We start from the raw sequence: 12,809 nt of genomic DNA, 5'->3' as shown, positions 1-12,809 counted from the left end.
TTATAGATGCCCTTTCAGATCTTCCAAGTTGAGATTTGCCTATTCTCCACCCCAAACGATATCACTTGAAAATATTTTTATTTCAAATTACCTAGATGTTATGTTGTTATATTTTTTCAAAAGTCATCACAATGGCTGTAATGGTCTTCACGATACAGAGCAAATCGGCAGAAGCAATTAAATACTGGTAAAGTAGTTCAGCCCCTAAGTCACACAGATACTAGTACCTCTGTACTAGTGTATTAAACAGCAGCAAGACAGCGGGCCACAATTATCCGTATCATTTAATCATTAGCATACTCTTTGGCATAACGTTGGCCCATGACAATGCTCACAGACAATGCTTGGAGATGGATCAAGGGAAAGCACATCTGGTCATTGTTCCCAGCTGGAAATTTGGACTGGGCTATCCTGTTTTGAAGCAGAGAGGGAAAACAATCCACTTACCCTCAGGGCTAAGAAACGGTCTCTCAGCAGTACTAGTTGCAAAAATAGATGTGGCTGGAGTTAAAAAGCCTATCTTCCCTACAGCACAAGTCCCAGGGGACTGGGATTGTCTCTCAGGAGACAATCAAGACAGCAGGTGAACTGCACTACTTGCAACATACTGTAGAAGCCCACATTTCATTCAAAAACAGGAGACGCAAAACCACATCCCTATCACATAATGACTGGACAGCTACCTCAGGGCGTCTGTAGCACCCTGGAACAGTGGCCAGGAGGTCCTGCTGCCCTGGGAGGGGAAAGCACTGACATGGGCCCAGAGGGCCGCCTAGCCTTAGGCAGGAACCTCAATTCCCCTCAAACAAGCAAGCAGCCTCCTCTCAGGAAAATTAACAAATCCCTATGGATTATTCAAGTAAAGAAGGATATTCTCTCCCATTAAGGCCATTGTACCACACTAAAAAGAATCCATAAAGGTTATTTAGAAAAGAAAACGTGAATCTGACACAGCATTCTAGTTTTTAGGGTGCTCAGCTGGGAGAAGGCAATCCTAAACTTCCGGCTCTGCTGCCTGGACAGCCGATCAGTTACATTCAAGCACTTGACTGGTGCAAAATGCTGAAGCAGCCCCTGTCACAGGCACAGGTTTCTATCACACACACCCCCAGGGTTCCCGCAACTCCTGCCATCTGGGTGACTCGCAAGGGTACAATCAGGCACAGGCTCCTTTCTTCTCTCTGTCTTTTTGAACCAGAACATTTAAAATACCATTGCAGGGAAGAGAGACAGTAGGCAACAGTTCTCTCAAGCAAAGGAGTAATTAGGGATGAGGCTCACGTCTCAGAGAGCACCACCCCACCAGCCTGCCTTGGTGCTGGTTGGGAAGGAAAGGGTACAAAGCTGACCCTCACCAGAGCGCTCTGGTTTGCACCCATAGCCTTCCTTTCCCTGCCCCGGCAGCCTAAGCTCCCGTAAGGGAGGCACAACTGAGCGAAACACCTGAATTTTACAATTTTGTAGCTCTCAGCGGCTTCTGGCTCTGCCTTGGGTTGCCCTGAGCCCACTCGGAGAAGCCTGGAGCTGCCTGCCATGCTGGCACAGTAGCTCACTGGCCTCACTGGGCTGCCCACCATCAGGAAACAGCACCAAAATCCAGACCCATTTTCAAAGCCGTCTCTTTCCGCCAACACTCACTCTCCTGCTCTGCAGGGATTTGCAGTCTGATCACCTGATCATTGCAAGGTTTTTGCTTTCCTTTGGGAATAGTGCACCCCTCTTGCCTTGCACCCCTCTCAGTGCATCTCTGCTTTTCATCCCGCCTTGGGCAGTCTCCCAAAGTTGCAGGAAATCACATTATTCCCACGAGGGAGTGGGGTGGGGCGGGACGGTGACTGCCTTGGGACACAGAGATGATGGGTGAGGCTCCTTAGGGAGTGAAATGGGGGCAAAGCTCCTTGGTGTGGTCAGGGCCCGGCTGTGCCTTCAGACCCCTAAAACTCACTGCTGCCTGGGTGTCCCTTCTCCGTGTCATGGTCTCGCACAGGAACCGCATCAGCAGTAAGTGGTACCTGACCTTGCTGGCAGTGCAAACCAGGGAGGGAGCACCTGAAACATCTCCAACTTTTCACCTCATGAATGGTCTTTTGAGGTAGAGACAAAAGCTCTCTAGAGGAGGAAAGAAATACTTCAGTGCAAAACCATGCTTTCAAGGTCAGTCATGATGTTTCAGAATACTATTTTATGAAAACATAGTGAAAAAGAAAGAAGTAGCAATATGTGCTATTCACTCTGTGTCAACAAGGACAAAACCGTTATTGAAATCTCTCTCAAGTGGGTTAATAAGCTCTACCATATGCTATGAACTTCTGTGTTGAATGCACCATTCGAAACTTTCAGGGTGAAATAACATCCTGGAAGATGTAATCAAAAAATTCCACAAAGCAAGGAGTAAAGAAAATACTCTCTGACCAGTTACGTGCCACACGGCTTGAACAGCTGCCAGCACCTCATCTCCTTAAGGGCCACCCAAGTGGGTGCTAGTCTGGGTGCTGGTCATTGCAGTCGTATGCAGAACCTGGGCCCAACCTTATTTTGGATCCACAGTACAGGAAAAAATTGAAGTAAGACACTTTCAATGTGATGTAGACAAGCTTAGTCTACAGGCAACCAGCACAAACAGTGTAATGCAAGTATTTTAGTAATAAAGTAGACAAATTATGCATATACACGTCATGACGCGCAAAGTGTTGGTCTGGATTTTTTTCTTAGAGAGTTTTTAAGTATCCTAGCTATAATTCTTAAGAGTACAGGGTTTTTTCCCTTGGTGATTTTTCATTGTTGTTCAAAATATAAGAATAATCAGAGATTAAACAGGCATTCAGAGATGTTACAGAACTTACCTCACCACATGAGCCAGAATTGCATAATTTTCTTTTCAAGACACGCTGATCGGCTTTCCGAGTTCAGTTCACACGAAACAAGAACAGCAAACCAAATACCATGACTATCTGCTTTGCTGTAAGGGGTTTTTAAGGTTGCACTAGAGGTCGTAAGGGACACAATGAAGACGAGAAAGAAAATAGTCTGTGTTTTAAAATAGACTAAGGATGGTCACAGAGCAATAAATGGCACAAAAAGCAATATGTCAAAAGAGGGACAGAAAAAGAAATGCCAACAGAAGCACACTTACACTAAATGTCCCCTTCGCATAGAGATTAAAAGCAAAGGCTGAACCTGACAAGGCTGAAAATAAATTTGACAGCCTTAGACAAGAAATATAAGATGACCTCGGCTACACTGATTCGAGTAAGCAGTTGTAGACAGATGGCCAAAAGAAAAAAGTCTGCATACTTTCAAGTACAAAATATTCTCGGGACTGTAGAGACTTTATTGCCAATTGTGAATGACGTTGAAAGAGTCAAACTAGATGTTGCAATGTGAAAAATGCCAAACATTATCTTCAGAAAACAATCTAAAATGTCTTCTCATAATGTAAACACAAAAATATCTGTCACTGAGTAGAAGACTTCTAACCGTAATAAGCAAAATTCAGAGAAAAAAGAAATGTAATAGAGCCAATGTAATTAAAATCCTTGGCCACTCTTGGTACAAGAGTAAAGAGAATATATGTGAATGACAGTGCAAATTTTATCATATATCTGTTTCTGCAACTGAATTTATGCAGAAAAATCACAGTAGCATTGGAAGACTTTATATATTCATTGTTAGAAAAATATTGATCCTGAATAAAGATGACAAATTGCTAGCAACTCATAGTGGAAGGAGGGGGTCTGACTCCTGGAGCTCTGTCCTAGGCATCCTCAGCTGCGAGGTACATGAACTGTTTTGTCCAGCCTCCCCACAAAGCCTCCTCACGCCCAGCCTTGCAATGATTTCACTGGGCAGCTTTCTTCGGCAGCACTGTAAGCCGTGTTTTCTTTCGAAACTGCAAGTAAACTCCCATCTTTCTTCTGTGCATGTCTCCCTGCTACCTCAGGAACACTCATCACCAAGTCTGTTTGGATTTCAGACCTTCGTGACGGAGGCATTCGTGTTCCTCAGGTTGTCAGCAGATAGTTAGACGAGCTTTGAGATAGACGGGGGTACAAACGCTATTATCACTTTGCCCAGAGGTGTGCAGACTTCAAATAAATTTGAAAACATGACTTCTGTTTTTCTCCTGTCTACCAAGACATACAAAGGGCTTTTTGTGCTGGAGAAATATTTAACTTACAGCTTTCTTTTATTAATTGGAAAAAATAATAGGATCATTTCTGACATTTGGTTTGCTGAATTTTTCTTCCATAGTAATGAGCCCTCACGTTTAATCATTCTTTCTACTCTGCTCAGTCTGAGTCTGTGGATGATGTGCCATGATAGTTTAGTTTTTGCCTCAAGAGCAACTTGCATTACTAAAAACGTGAAAATAAAAAAAAGAAATCGGTTAATGTTTCATCTTGTCTGCGGTTCTTGTTCTTTTGAGAAAAAAGGACTGCAGAAGTTGCATGCTGTGCAAGTATTTAAAACCTCATAAAAGCTCAACAGCATATCAGAAATAATTCTGCTTTTTCTTTGGCAAAAACTCATGAGAATTTCATTTTCGTCCCTACAAAAAATTCTGAAGTACATTTCTGCACTTGACAATAACTGAGTTTTTAGGTCAAGCTCCCTTAGATTTACTTTTAAGACAACTTTCCATCATTCACATGTAGCAGATATATTATCAGTTTAAGCTCTAGGCCACTGCATCCATTTCCCTTGTTTTATTTGTTCATTTCTGAATGAAAGCTACTTTCAACATGTTTTCCATTATAAAAGCTATTTGTGGTGGTTTAAATTAACTTTCAATTGTATTTTACATTATAATTCTAGAACTATACATTAATCATAGTTGAAATCATGATGGTCAGCTATAGCTTTCTGATTGCTAGTGCTGCGAAAATCCATACCTTCACAGAATCACAGAATGTTAGGGGTTGGAAGGGACCTCTGTGGGTCATCTGGTCCAACCCTCACGCCGAAGCAGGGTCACCTACAGCAGGCCGCAGAGGACCTTCCGGATGACTAAAAGAAAATAATGTCTTCAAACTGCTGAAGGTTCCTGGACAACCTTCTCCATGGCCCTACCAGATGGTATGTTGCAGTTTCTGTTAACAAAGGACTCCATCAAGCACATTAAAGCACCTGGATAGGGATTATTAGAACGTGATATTGGTAAAATGGTAAACGCCCCATGCTTTTCCCATGGCTGATCAGGCTATGGAAAATGAACCGCAGAGATACATATGCATGCCTGCGCCAGTAAAGAGTGCAGGTAAGGGCAAGTGTTAGTCTAAACATGAACAGAAATGACAAGCATGGATAAATACCAGTCACGGAGCCTATTCCATAAAATAATTCAGTCAACAGAGAAAATCCTACAGTTTGCTGTGGGTTTGACATCTAATTCAGGTGGTACGCCATAACCATTCTGAGTGAAATGGCCCAAACCAAGGTTTCTGCCTCATTTTTCTTTCTGGGGGGATGAGAAGGATTGGAAAATGGAGGATGGGTGGGAAGGGGAGGAGACAGCTACAATTTTAAGTTCATGTCTGGAGCATCAAAGCATAAAAGACATTCTATATTGATGTGAACATAACATTCTTATTCCAAGAGGAAGAGTAGCAGCAATAGAAATCAAAAACAGAAAGCCACACATGGATTTTGCTGCTATTAATTATGAATATGTATCTTGTATATATGTTCAGAACTAAAAATAAAAATCGTATTTTGCTGTTCTGGCAAACTCTGGGGCTTCTTATAGCAAAGGCTGTGTGTTTGGCAGCAGAGTGTCCCTATAATGCTTAGCAGAAAATAAATAGCCACATTTTCTGGGTCCAAGAGCTCTCTCCAAAAACTCTATTTGCCATACATTTTACATATTGATACACATAGTTGTATTACAAATTAAATACTTTTGTAATTATTTCGGTGTTTCTTTTTATTTGTACTATCTGGGGCCAGAATTTCCGAGTAAACATACTTGTGCTTTGAATTTACAGATTGGAGTCTCAGTACTGCTCCTTTTGAATCTCTGTTGCTGGTAATGTATTTGAAATTGCTTCTGCTCTAGAGAGGGGCTTTCCTACAAATCAAAAGCCTGGAGAAATTTGAAAGTTATTTTGGCTGTAACAATCTCCTACCCAGCTGTCATTCTCACTCTCCCCCATTTTTGTTAGTAAACCAAGATCGAAGTACATCCAACATCAGCAATTTCTCAAAACATAGATCTGTTTCATAAGGGCATCTGAACATAAAAGCGGGGTGCTGTAACCAATGGCATGGTCATACAGGGCAACACCCAGCCTATTTGTGACTCAACTTTCTGACAGCTGGGCCAATTTCTGCATGTTGAGAGCTATGAGCAGTTACTGTCTGTCATAAATTCGCATTTAAGAGAAAAAAAAATCTTTTTCTTGTACCCCATAAAATAAATTTTCAAAGAATCAAATTAAATTTGCCCACACTTTGTTTTAATGTCTGCTGTCAGACATTATGGGATATATCAGATGTTTTTGTCTGGCAAGAAAAATAAAAAAAAAAAGAAAAGCAAAAGAAAAGAATGACTTGTTAAAACCGATTATTGTTATCTAATACAAACCATCGCTCTTCAGGGCATGAGCCAACCAAGTCACTTTGAATAGGAGTAAATGTTCACTATCCAGTTTCTGTTTCCTTCAGCTAAAAATCCAGATCCTACTCTTTGCTTGAGACAGCGTAACAAATGGAGACATCCCATGTGAAATGCCTGTCTCCTAGGCGAACGTGACCGATGAGGTAGGCAAAATTCATAGGTTTCCTTTATATTAACCTCTTTCTAGCTTAGTTGAGGCAATGAATTCAAAACTCTGGTTAACTTCTGTATTTATTTGTTTTAAATTATCACTTTTTTACTGACTTTATCCTTTCTTGTAATTTTTGCTAGGAAAAAAGACTACTGTCACCTGATTCATCTTCTTTCTACAATCCTCACCTTTGTAACAATTCAGATCCAGATTAGAAAACCATAGCTGTGCACTACTTTTTTACCTGTTATATCAATGAAACAAGTGAAAAATCATGTTTGACTGCCCACGTTAGTTCTATTCTCAGTGACATTGCCTGGAAGAGTTAGCGCACCTCATCTTCTTCTTCCCACCAGGCTACTTGTACCTCAGCCAATCCTCTTCTGATCTGCTTGAGAGGGCAAACTGAGCACTCCATGTACTCAGTTCCACACAAATCTCCTACATAAAATCATACAAAGCATTATATAAACATGTACATAAAAATAAACGAATACATATATTTATTTACATGTATCCATACGCAGGCATGTCTCAAAACATCTTGCATGGAGATACATAGATACTTAGGAAGCAATAAGGATTTGCTTATTCTTGAAAGTCAATTAATACATTATTTTTTAAAATCACGGTAACTAAGTAAGTGGTGCATATGTTAAAACTACCTCCATTAGGAATATTCAGAATTTTGAGTTACAACTGCAGTGATACCCACAACGTACAATATCTTCTCCAATAGCATTTGAAAGGCAAAAAAATTGTAAAAATGTGTAAAATAAAATGGAAAGTGGAGCTCTAATGACAAAATTGACTGCCTAAAACCCTTTTTCAGTCGGATGCACCATGAATTAAACCACCTTGTCTGCCAGCTTTGGGAAACGTGGCAATTCAGACTTCTACTAATCATGTGAGAGAAAACAGACTGCTTCACACACACAGAGAGCTCTTACTCATCTGCATATGCTGCTCTCCATAGCTTTCCACAAACTGAGCTATTGGAAAAATACATTTTGCAGTGGATATACCCAACTCGTTTGTCTTAGGAGTTTGATTGACTGCATTGGCTCTATCAGAAGCTTTACACTCTCCTGTTGGACAGGAGTTTATTACTTTGCAGCCCTCTGAACGGATCAGAATATGACATTTACTTGAAACATCGAAGTGACTCTTCAATGAGTCATTCTGCAGACGACTTTTTCCTTCAGTCTCTCTAGGATAACACAGCCCTATGTTGTGGAAGGGAAACAGGAGGGAGCAATCAGCTGTGTTTCCCATCATTGTGATGCTGACCTTCATTACACTGCCACACAGAGGTCCCAGTCAGTGATTACAGCTCTGTTTTACTGAGCATTCGCTCACACACTAAAATGTAGTTCCTCTCCATTTTCTCATAAGAAATTAGTCCTTTTTTTTCATTACAAAGCTACTTAGTATTCACTTACCTTTTTAGCATTTAATGCAAAAACAAAGGGAAAACAAACACCACAGTGCTCCCAGGGACTGAAGCATCTCCATCCGCTCAGGAAATCCAGTGGCTGTACTGTGTTGTTCTTTGCCTTGCAAGACATAACCTCACTTATCCATTCATCGGCATTAAAGGTCATTAATCTCTTTTTTGCATTATCTGAATCTTACTGCACAAAAATATTCCTTTGAATATGGAATACAATTTCCTCTTTGTGGTCAGAGCCATGAAATTATATACATCTAATGTCTAAATTATTAGTCATGCTCATTTCTATTCCCCCAGAAAATAGAACAAACATCTGAAGCATTAATATCCTTTACCTAACTTTAAAAAAAAAAAAAGTCTCATTGACTACATCCTTTCAAGCACTGACTGCAAATTGTAGCAAAATGTATCTTAAAAAACAAAACAACAACAACAAAAAAACCAACAAAAAACAGGTTTAAAGAAATAGTATTTTTTCTTGGAATCTTTTACAAAGTATCTTTCTGTTTCCCAAATAACCATTTACCAAACCCACCACACTCCCCATCTTTTCCTCTTCACTCTTTTTATGTCTGCCCCTGCCTCTTCCCAGGCCTTTCTCTTTTCCTTTGTCTCCTGCTCTTTTGGGATAACTTTCACTGATCAGATTCGGCTCCGATTTAAACGTTGGGTGGCCTTGCCACTTTTTCATCAGCATATAGAGCACGAGCATCACAGTTCCACAAGACCTGCAGGAAACAGCCTGCGCTACAAAGTGTCTTGCACTGAATAACATCGAGCTGCTGGGCAAGGGGAGTGGGGTGCAGAAACAGCCCCCTCTTTTCCTTCCAGCAGCAAAGGTTATGTTCTTTGATTTTACACTGAAGATCAGTATCAAATACCTCCTTATGCCCTTTCATCTGGATGCAGCAAAGATTTAGATACGTGCTTAACCTTAAGCACCCAGTTATTCAACAGTGTGCTTTACTCAAATTGATTCCTCACTGTCCTACTCTTGCATAAATATTCTTAATGACTTGAGAGAAATTAAATGTGCGCATATCCGTGCTGGCTGAGAATCCATATACTTACCTTTTTGGGAACTGTGTCTTCTTGCCACAGTTAATTTAATAGAAAATTACAAACTGAAACAAATTGCCATTTTATATTGTAGCCTATGAATTATTAAATTTTAATTACAGTTGCTTTAGGTTTTTTAATCATTCAAGTCGACACTCACTGTCTTAAGTATTACACACATTGTGAATGTTTCATCTGTTGATGGTTCATATTAGCACTAAGCCGATGTCTTCCCTGGCCCTTTATGAATTTTACAGCATTCATACCAGAAACGACCTAGAGGGCTAAAGTTATCATTGTTAAATCCTTCCTGCATTGTGCCTATAACTGAGAAAACCGCATGATGCTTCTTCACAGGAGAGGTTTCAAACAGTTCTCTTGCAGGGAAAAGAGGTGGTACCATAAAAGTTTCCATTTTTCTCTCTGATGCAGGGACAGAAAAAGTCCTGACTAGAAAGTGATGTGTGCTGCCAGCTTTTGTCAGAGCTGGATTATATATTGAATATGCTTTGATCTTCACAGAAGAATGTCATCTTTGTTTTCCTCCCCATTAACCAGCAAATCACACTCTGGCCACCTAGGGAACAAACCAAGTGGCTTATTTTCCCAGGAAAGTCAACTAAAGCTCGTTTTAGACCATACAAGTCTTAAAAATAGTAAGATAAAACAAAAATTTCAAAACTTCAAGCTTAAGGTTCCTCTTGATCCTGGCTTTGTGTCAGCTTTGTGTGCTAGACTCTGTCCATCTTTGTTGCAAACCCTTCTGTTTCCTTTGATCCTTGTGTCTCTCTACCCAGCTGGAAGTCAGAGCACCACTTGACCTGGTGTTAAGGGACAGTGAGCTGCAACAAAGAGAGCTCTGTTTCCCCAGGTAACGTCCCGAGTCAAAGTCCTGGCTCCAGGAGAAGGCTGGGCTTCACCTCCAGCATGACCAACTCCTCCTTTGTCACAGAAGAAATTCTGTATACATCAATCGTTCAATATCTTCAAGTCAATGATCCCCACAGCTTAAGGGCTTCCTAATACTTATAACTGTAAATACATTTACTTCCTTTACTACCTTTTGTGTAATAGTATTTCCAGCCAGTGAACAGCAATCCAGACACACCCAATATGCAATTTTGCAATATTTAAAATACATTTGATTAACACCATATAGTAGCACAAAGGTGTCCTCAAAGATTAAGACTCTCTCCTCTCTGTTACAAAGCAGACAGAGAAGCAGCAAAGAATAAAATAGAGCAGAAAGCTGCTGAATCTGGAGCCTTGGAAAGGAGGTGAGAAGGAGCATTTAATGCAACAAGGAAAAGTTCAGAGATCTTTGTGCTGCGAGCTATGCTGTGCGTAAAGGTCTAAGCTACGCTCCCTTTGAAACTCAGCTGTGCGGTCAGTCCTGAAAGCAACCAGACTGGAAAGTGTGAGGTCAGTCCAGACAACTTTACATTTGCTAGGCTGAGTGGCTGAGAGCCTTAGAATCTGCTTTTCCTAAAATCTCCAGGCCATGGTTCTTCAAGACTGCTAAAGTAAAAGTTGTGGGATCCACTTTCTGCCTCTCTCATGCATTTTTGTGAGAAAAATGAAAGATGCAATACAACACAGAATTGGGAACTCCATCTAAAATCCAAGAAAGGAGTCAATGCAAGTTTTACATTCACCCTTCCACCACAAAAAAATCTCTGCTTTAGTATTTAAAGCCCTTCCCTGCTGATTCTCAAAAACGGAGCCGTTCATTATCCAAGCTACTGCAGTTGCTGAGAAAACTTATTACTTGCTCAGTGCCAACACAAACAGTCCAAGCAGCAGCCGCTGCGCATCCCTGATACAGCAGCTGAGACAGGCTGTGTGGTATGAAATAATTCTGAAGCTGTTCCACTAGACTGTGAACAGAAACTGCACTTCCAGGATTATCAGAACATTGGAATTTTTTCCACAAAGCAAGTGAAAATTCTTACAACAAAATGAAAGGTCTGCTTTCTATCCAAATTCTAACTACAGACTTCACATATTACAAAACTTGATAAAACACTGAATGCATGATTCCCAGGGAACTGAAATTGGTCATAAAATAAATTTGCAGAGGATGACAGGTTTAAGGTGATTGCATCTACAACGATTACATGCTTGTGAAAAGTAACACTGTTTCTTTCACTTCAGGAAAACACTGAAAAAAAATCCTTTGAGACTGTAAGAACAAGATTTTCTCAGTTTAGTTAGAAGAAATTATTAATTCTACACATTTAGGAGCTTGAATGCCTATAATGCTTAAAACTTTATTAAAACTGAACTAAAAAGCAAGCAGTAACACCATAAGACAGTAAGAATTCTTCCCCTAAACTCCTTCCCTGCTTATATTCAATATCTCTCTAAGCTTCATTCACTAGAATAGGACCCTTGCACACAAGCCAATTGGGGATAACAACACAACACAATGTGTGAGTTCAGTGTTATTATCTGTTCAAACTCCGAGATAAGAACATAGAAAGCATAGCAGGTGAGGCCACAGGCAAGAACCTTAATCATCTTCTCTAACTCCTCCATGCAACGCCCTGATTTATATCACATGGCTTATGCTTGAAGTGACGGAGACAGCACTGCTCTGACGATGTTTAATATTGGAGCCCTTCCAAGAAGGTCAGGTCTCTGCTCCTCCCTGTCCTGTGACAGATCAGCAGCTTCCATCAGTGACTTATCCTTTTGGATCAAACTGGCTTTTTTCCATGATTGGTTAAAAATGGACAGCATGAAAATGAAACTTTCAGAATCACCAAATCATAGGTTAGAAAAGGCCTCTAACATCATCAAGTCCACTGTCACCCCAACACCACCATGCCTGCTAAACCATGTCCCAAAGTGCCACATCTACATATTTTTTTGAACACCCCCAGGAATGGGGACACCACCACTTCCCTGGGCAGCCTCTTCCAATGCCTGACCACTCTTTCAGTAAAGAAACATTTTCTAATATCCAATCTAAATCTCCCCTGATGCAACTTGAGGCCATTGCCTCTTGTCCTATCGCTAATTACTTGGGAGAAGAGACCAACACCTGGCTCACTACAACCTTTTTTCAGGTAGTCATAGTGAGTGATAAGGTCTCCCCTCAGCCTCCTCTTCTCCAGACAAAACAGCGCCAGTTCCCTCAGCCACTCCTCATCAGACTTGTTCTCCAGACCCCTCACCAGCCTCATTGCCCTGCTCTGGACATGCTCCAGACCCTCAATGTCCTGCTTGTAGTGAGGGGTCCAGAACTGAACACAGTACTCCAGTTGCAGCCTCACCAGTGCCGAGTACAGGGGCACGATCACTTCCCTGCTTCTGCTGGCCACATCATTCCTGATACAAGCCAGGATGCCGTTGGCCTTCTTGGCCACCTGGGCACACTGCTGGCTCATGTTCAGCCAGATGTTGACCAACACCCCCAGGTCCTTTCCTGCCGGGCAGCTTTCCAGCCACTCCTCCCCAAGCCTTATGCGTTGCATGGGGTTGTTGTGACCCAAGTGCAGGACCCAGCACTTGGCCTTGTGGAACCT

General features: G+C 41.2%; 1 protein-coding gene across 1 annotated transcript in view; it reads right to left on the bottom strand.

Annotated features, from left to right (window-relative positions):
• Window positions 1-8,597: 8,597 nt before the first annotated feature.
• LOC104334543 (coagulation factor XI) overlaps window positions 8,598-12,809 on the bottom strand; it is a 41,842-nt gene continuing 37,630 nt past the window's right edge. Inside the window, exon 15 of the mRNA XM_075421873.1 lies at window positions 8,598-9,856. Within this exon, the coding sequence (XP_075277988.1) occupies window positions 9,842-9,856 (15 nt within the window). The 3' untranslated portion in view covers window positions 8,598-9,841. The remainder of the gene's footprint in view (window positions 9,857-12,809) is intronic.

Source organism: Opisthocomus hoazin, chromosome 5 (assembly GCF_030867145.1).
Source record: "Opisthocomus hoazin isolate bOpiHoa1 chromosome 5, bOpiHoa1.hap1, whole genome shotgun sequence".
Classification (NCBI taxonomy): Eukaryota; Metazoa; Chordata; class Aves; order Opisthocomiformes; family Opisthocomidae; genus Opisthocomus; species Opisthocomus hoazin.
This window is presented reverse-complemented; position numbering and strand designations above follow the sequence as displayed.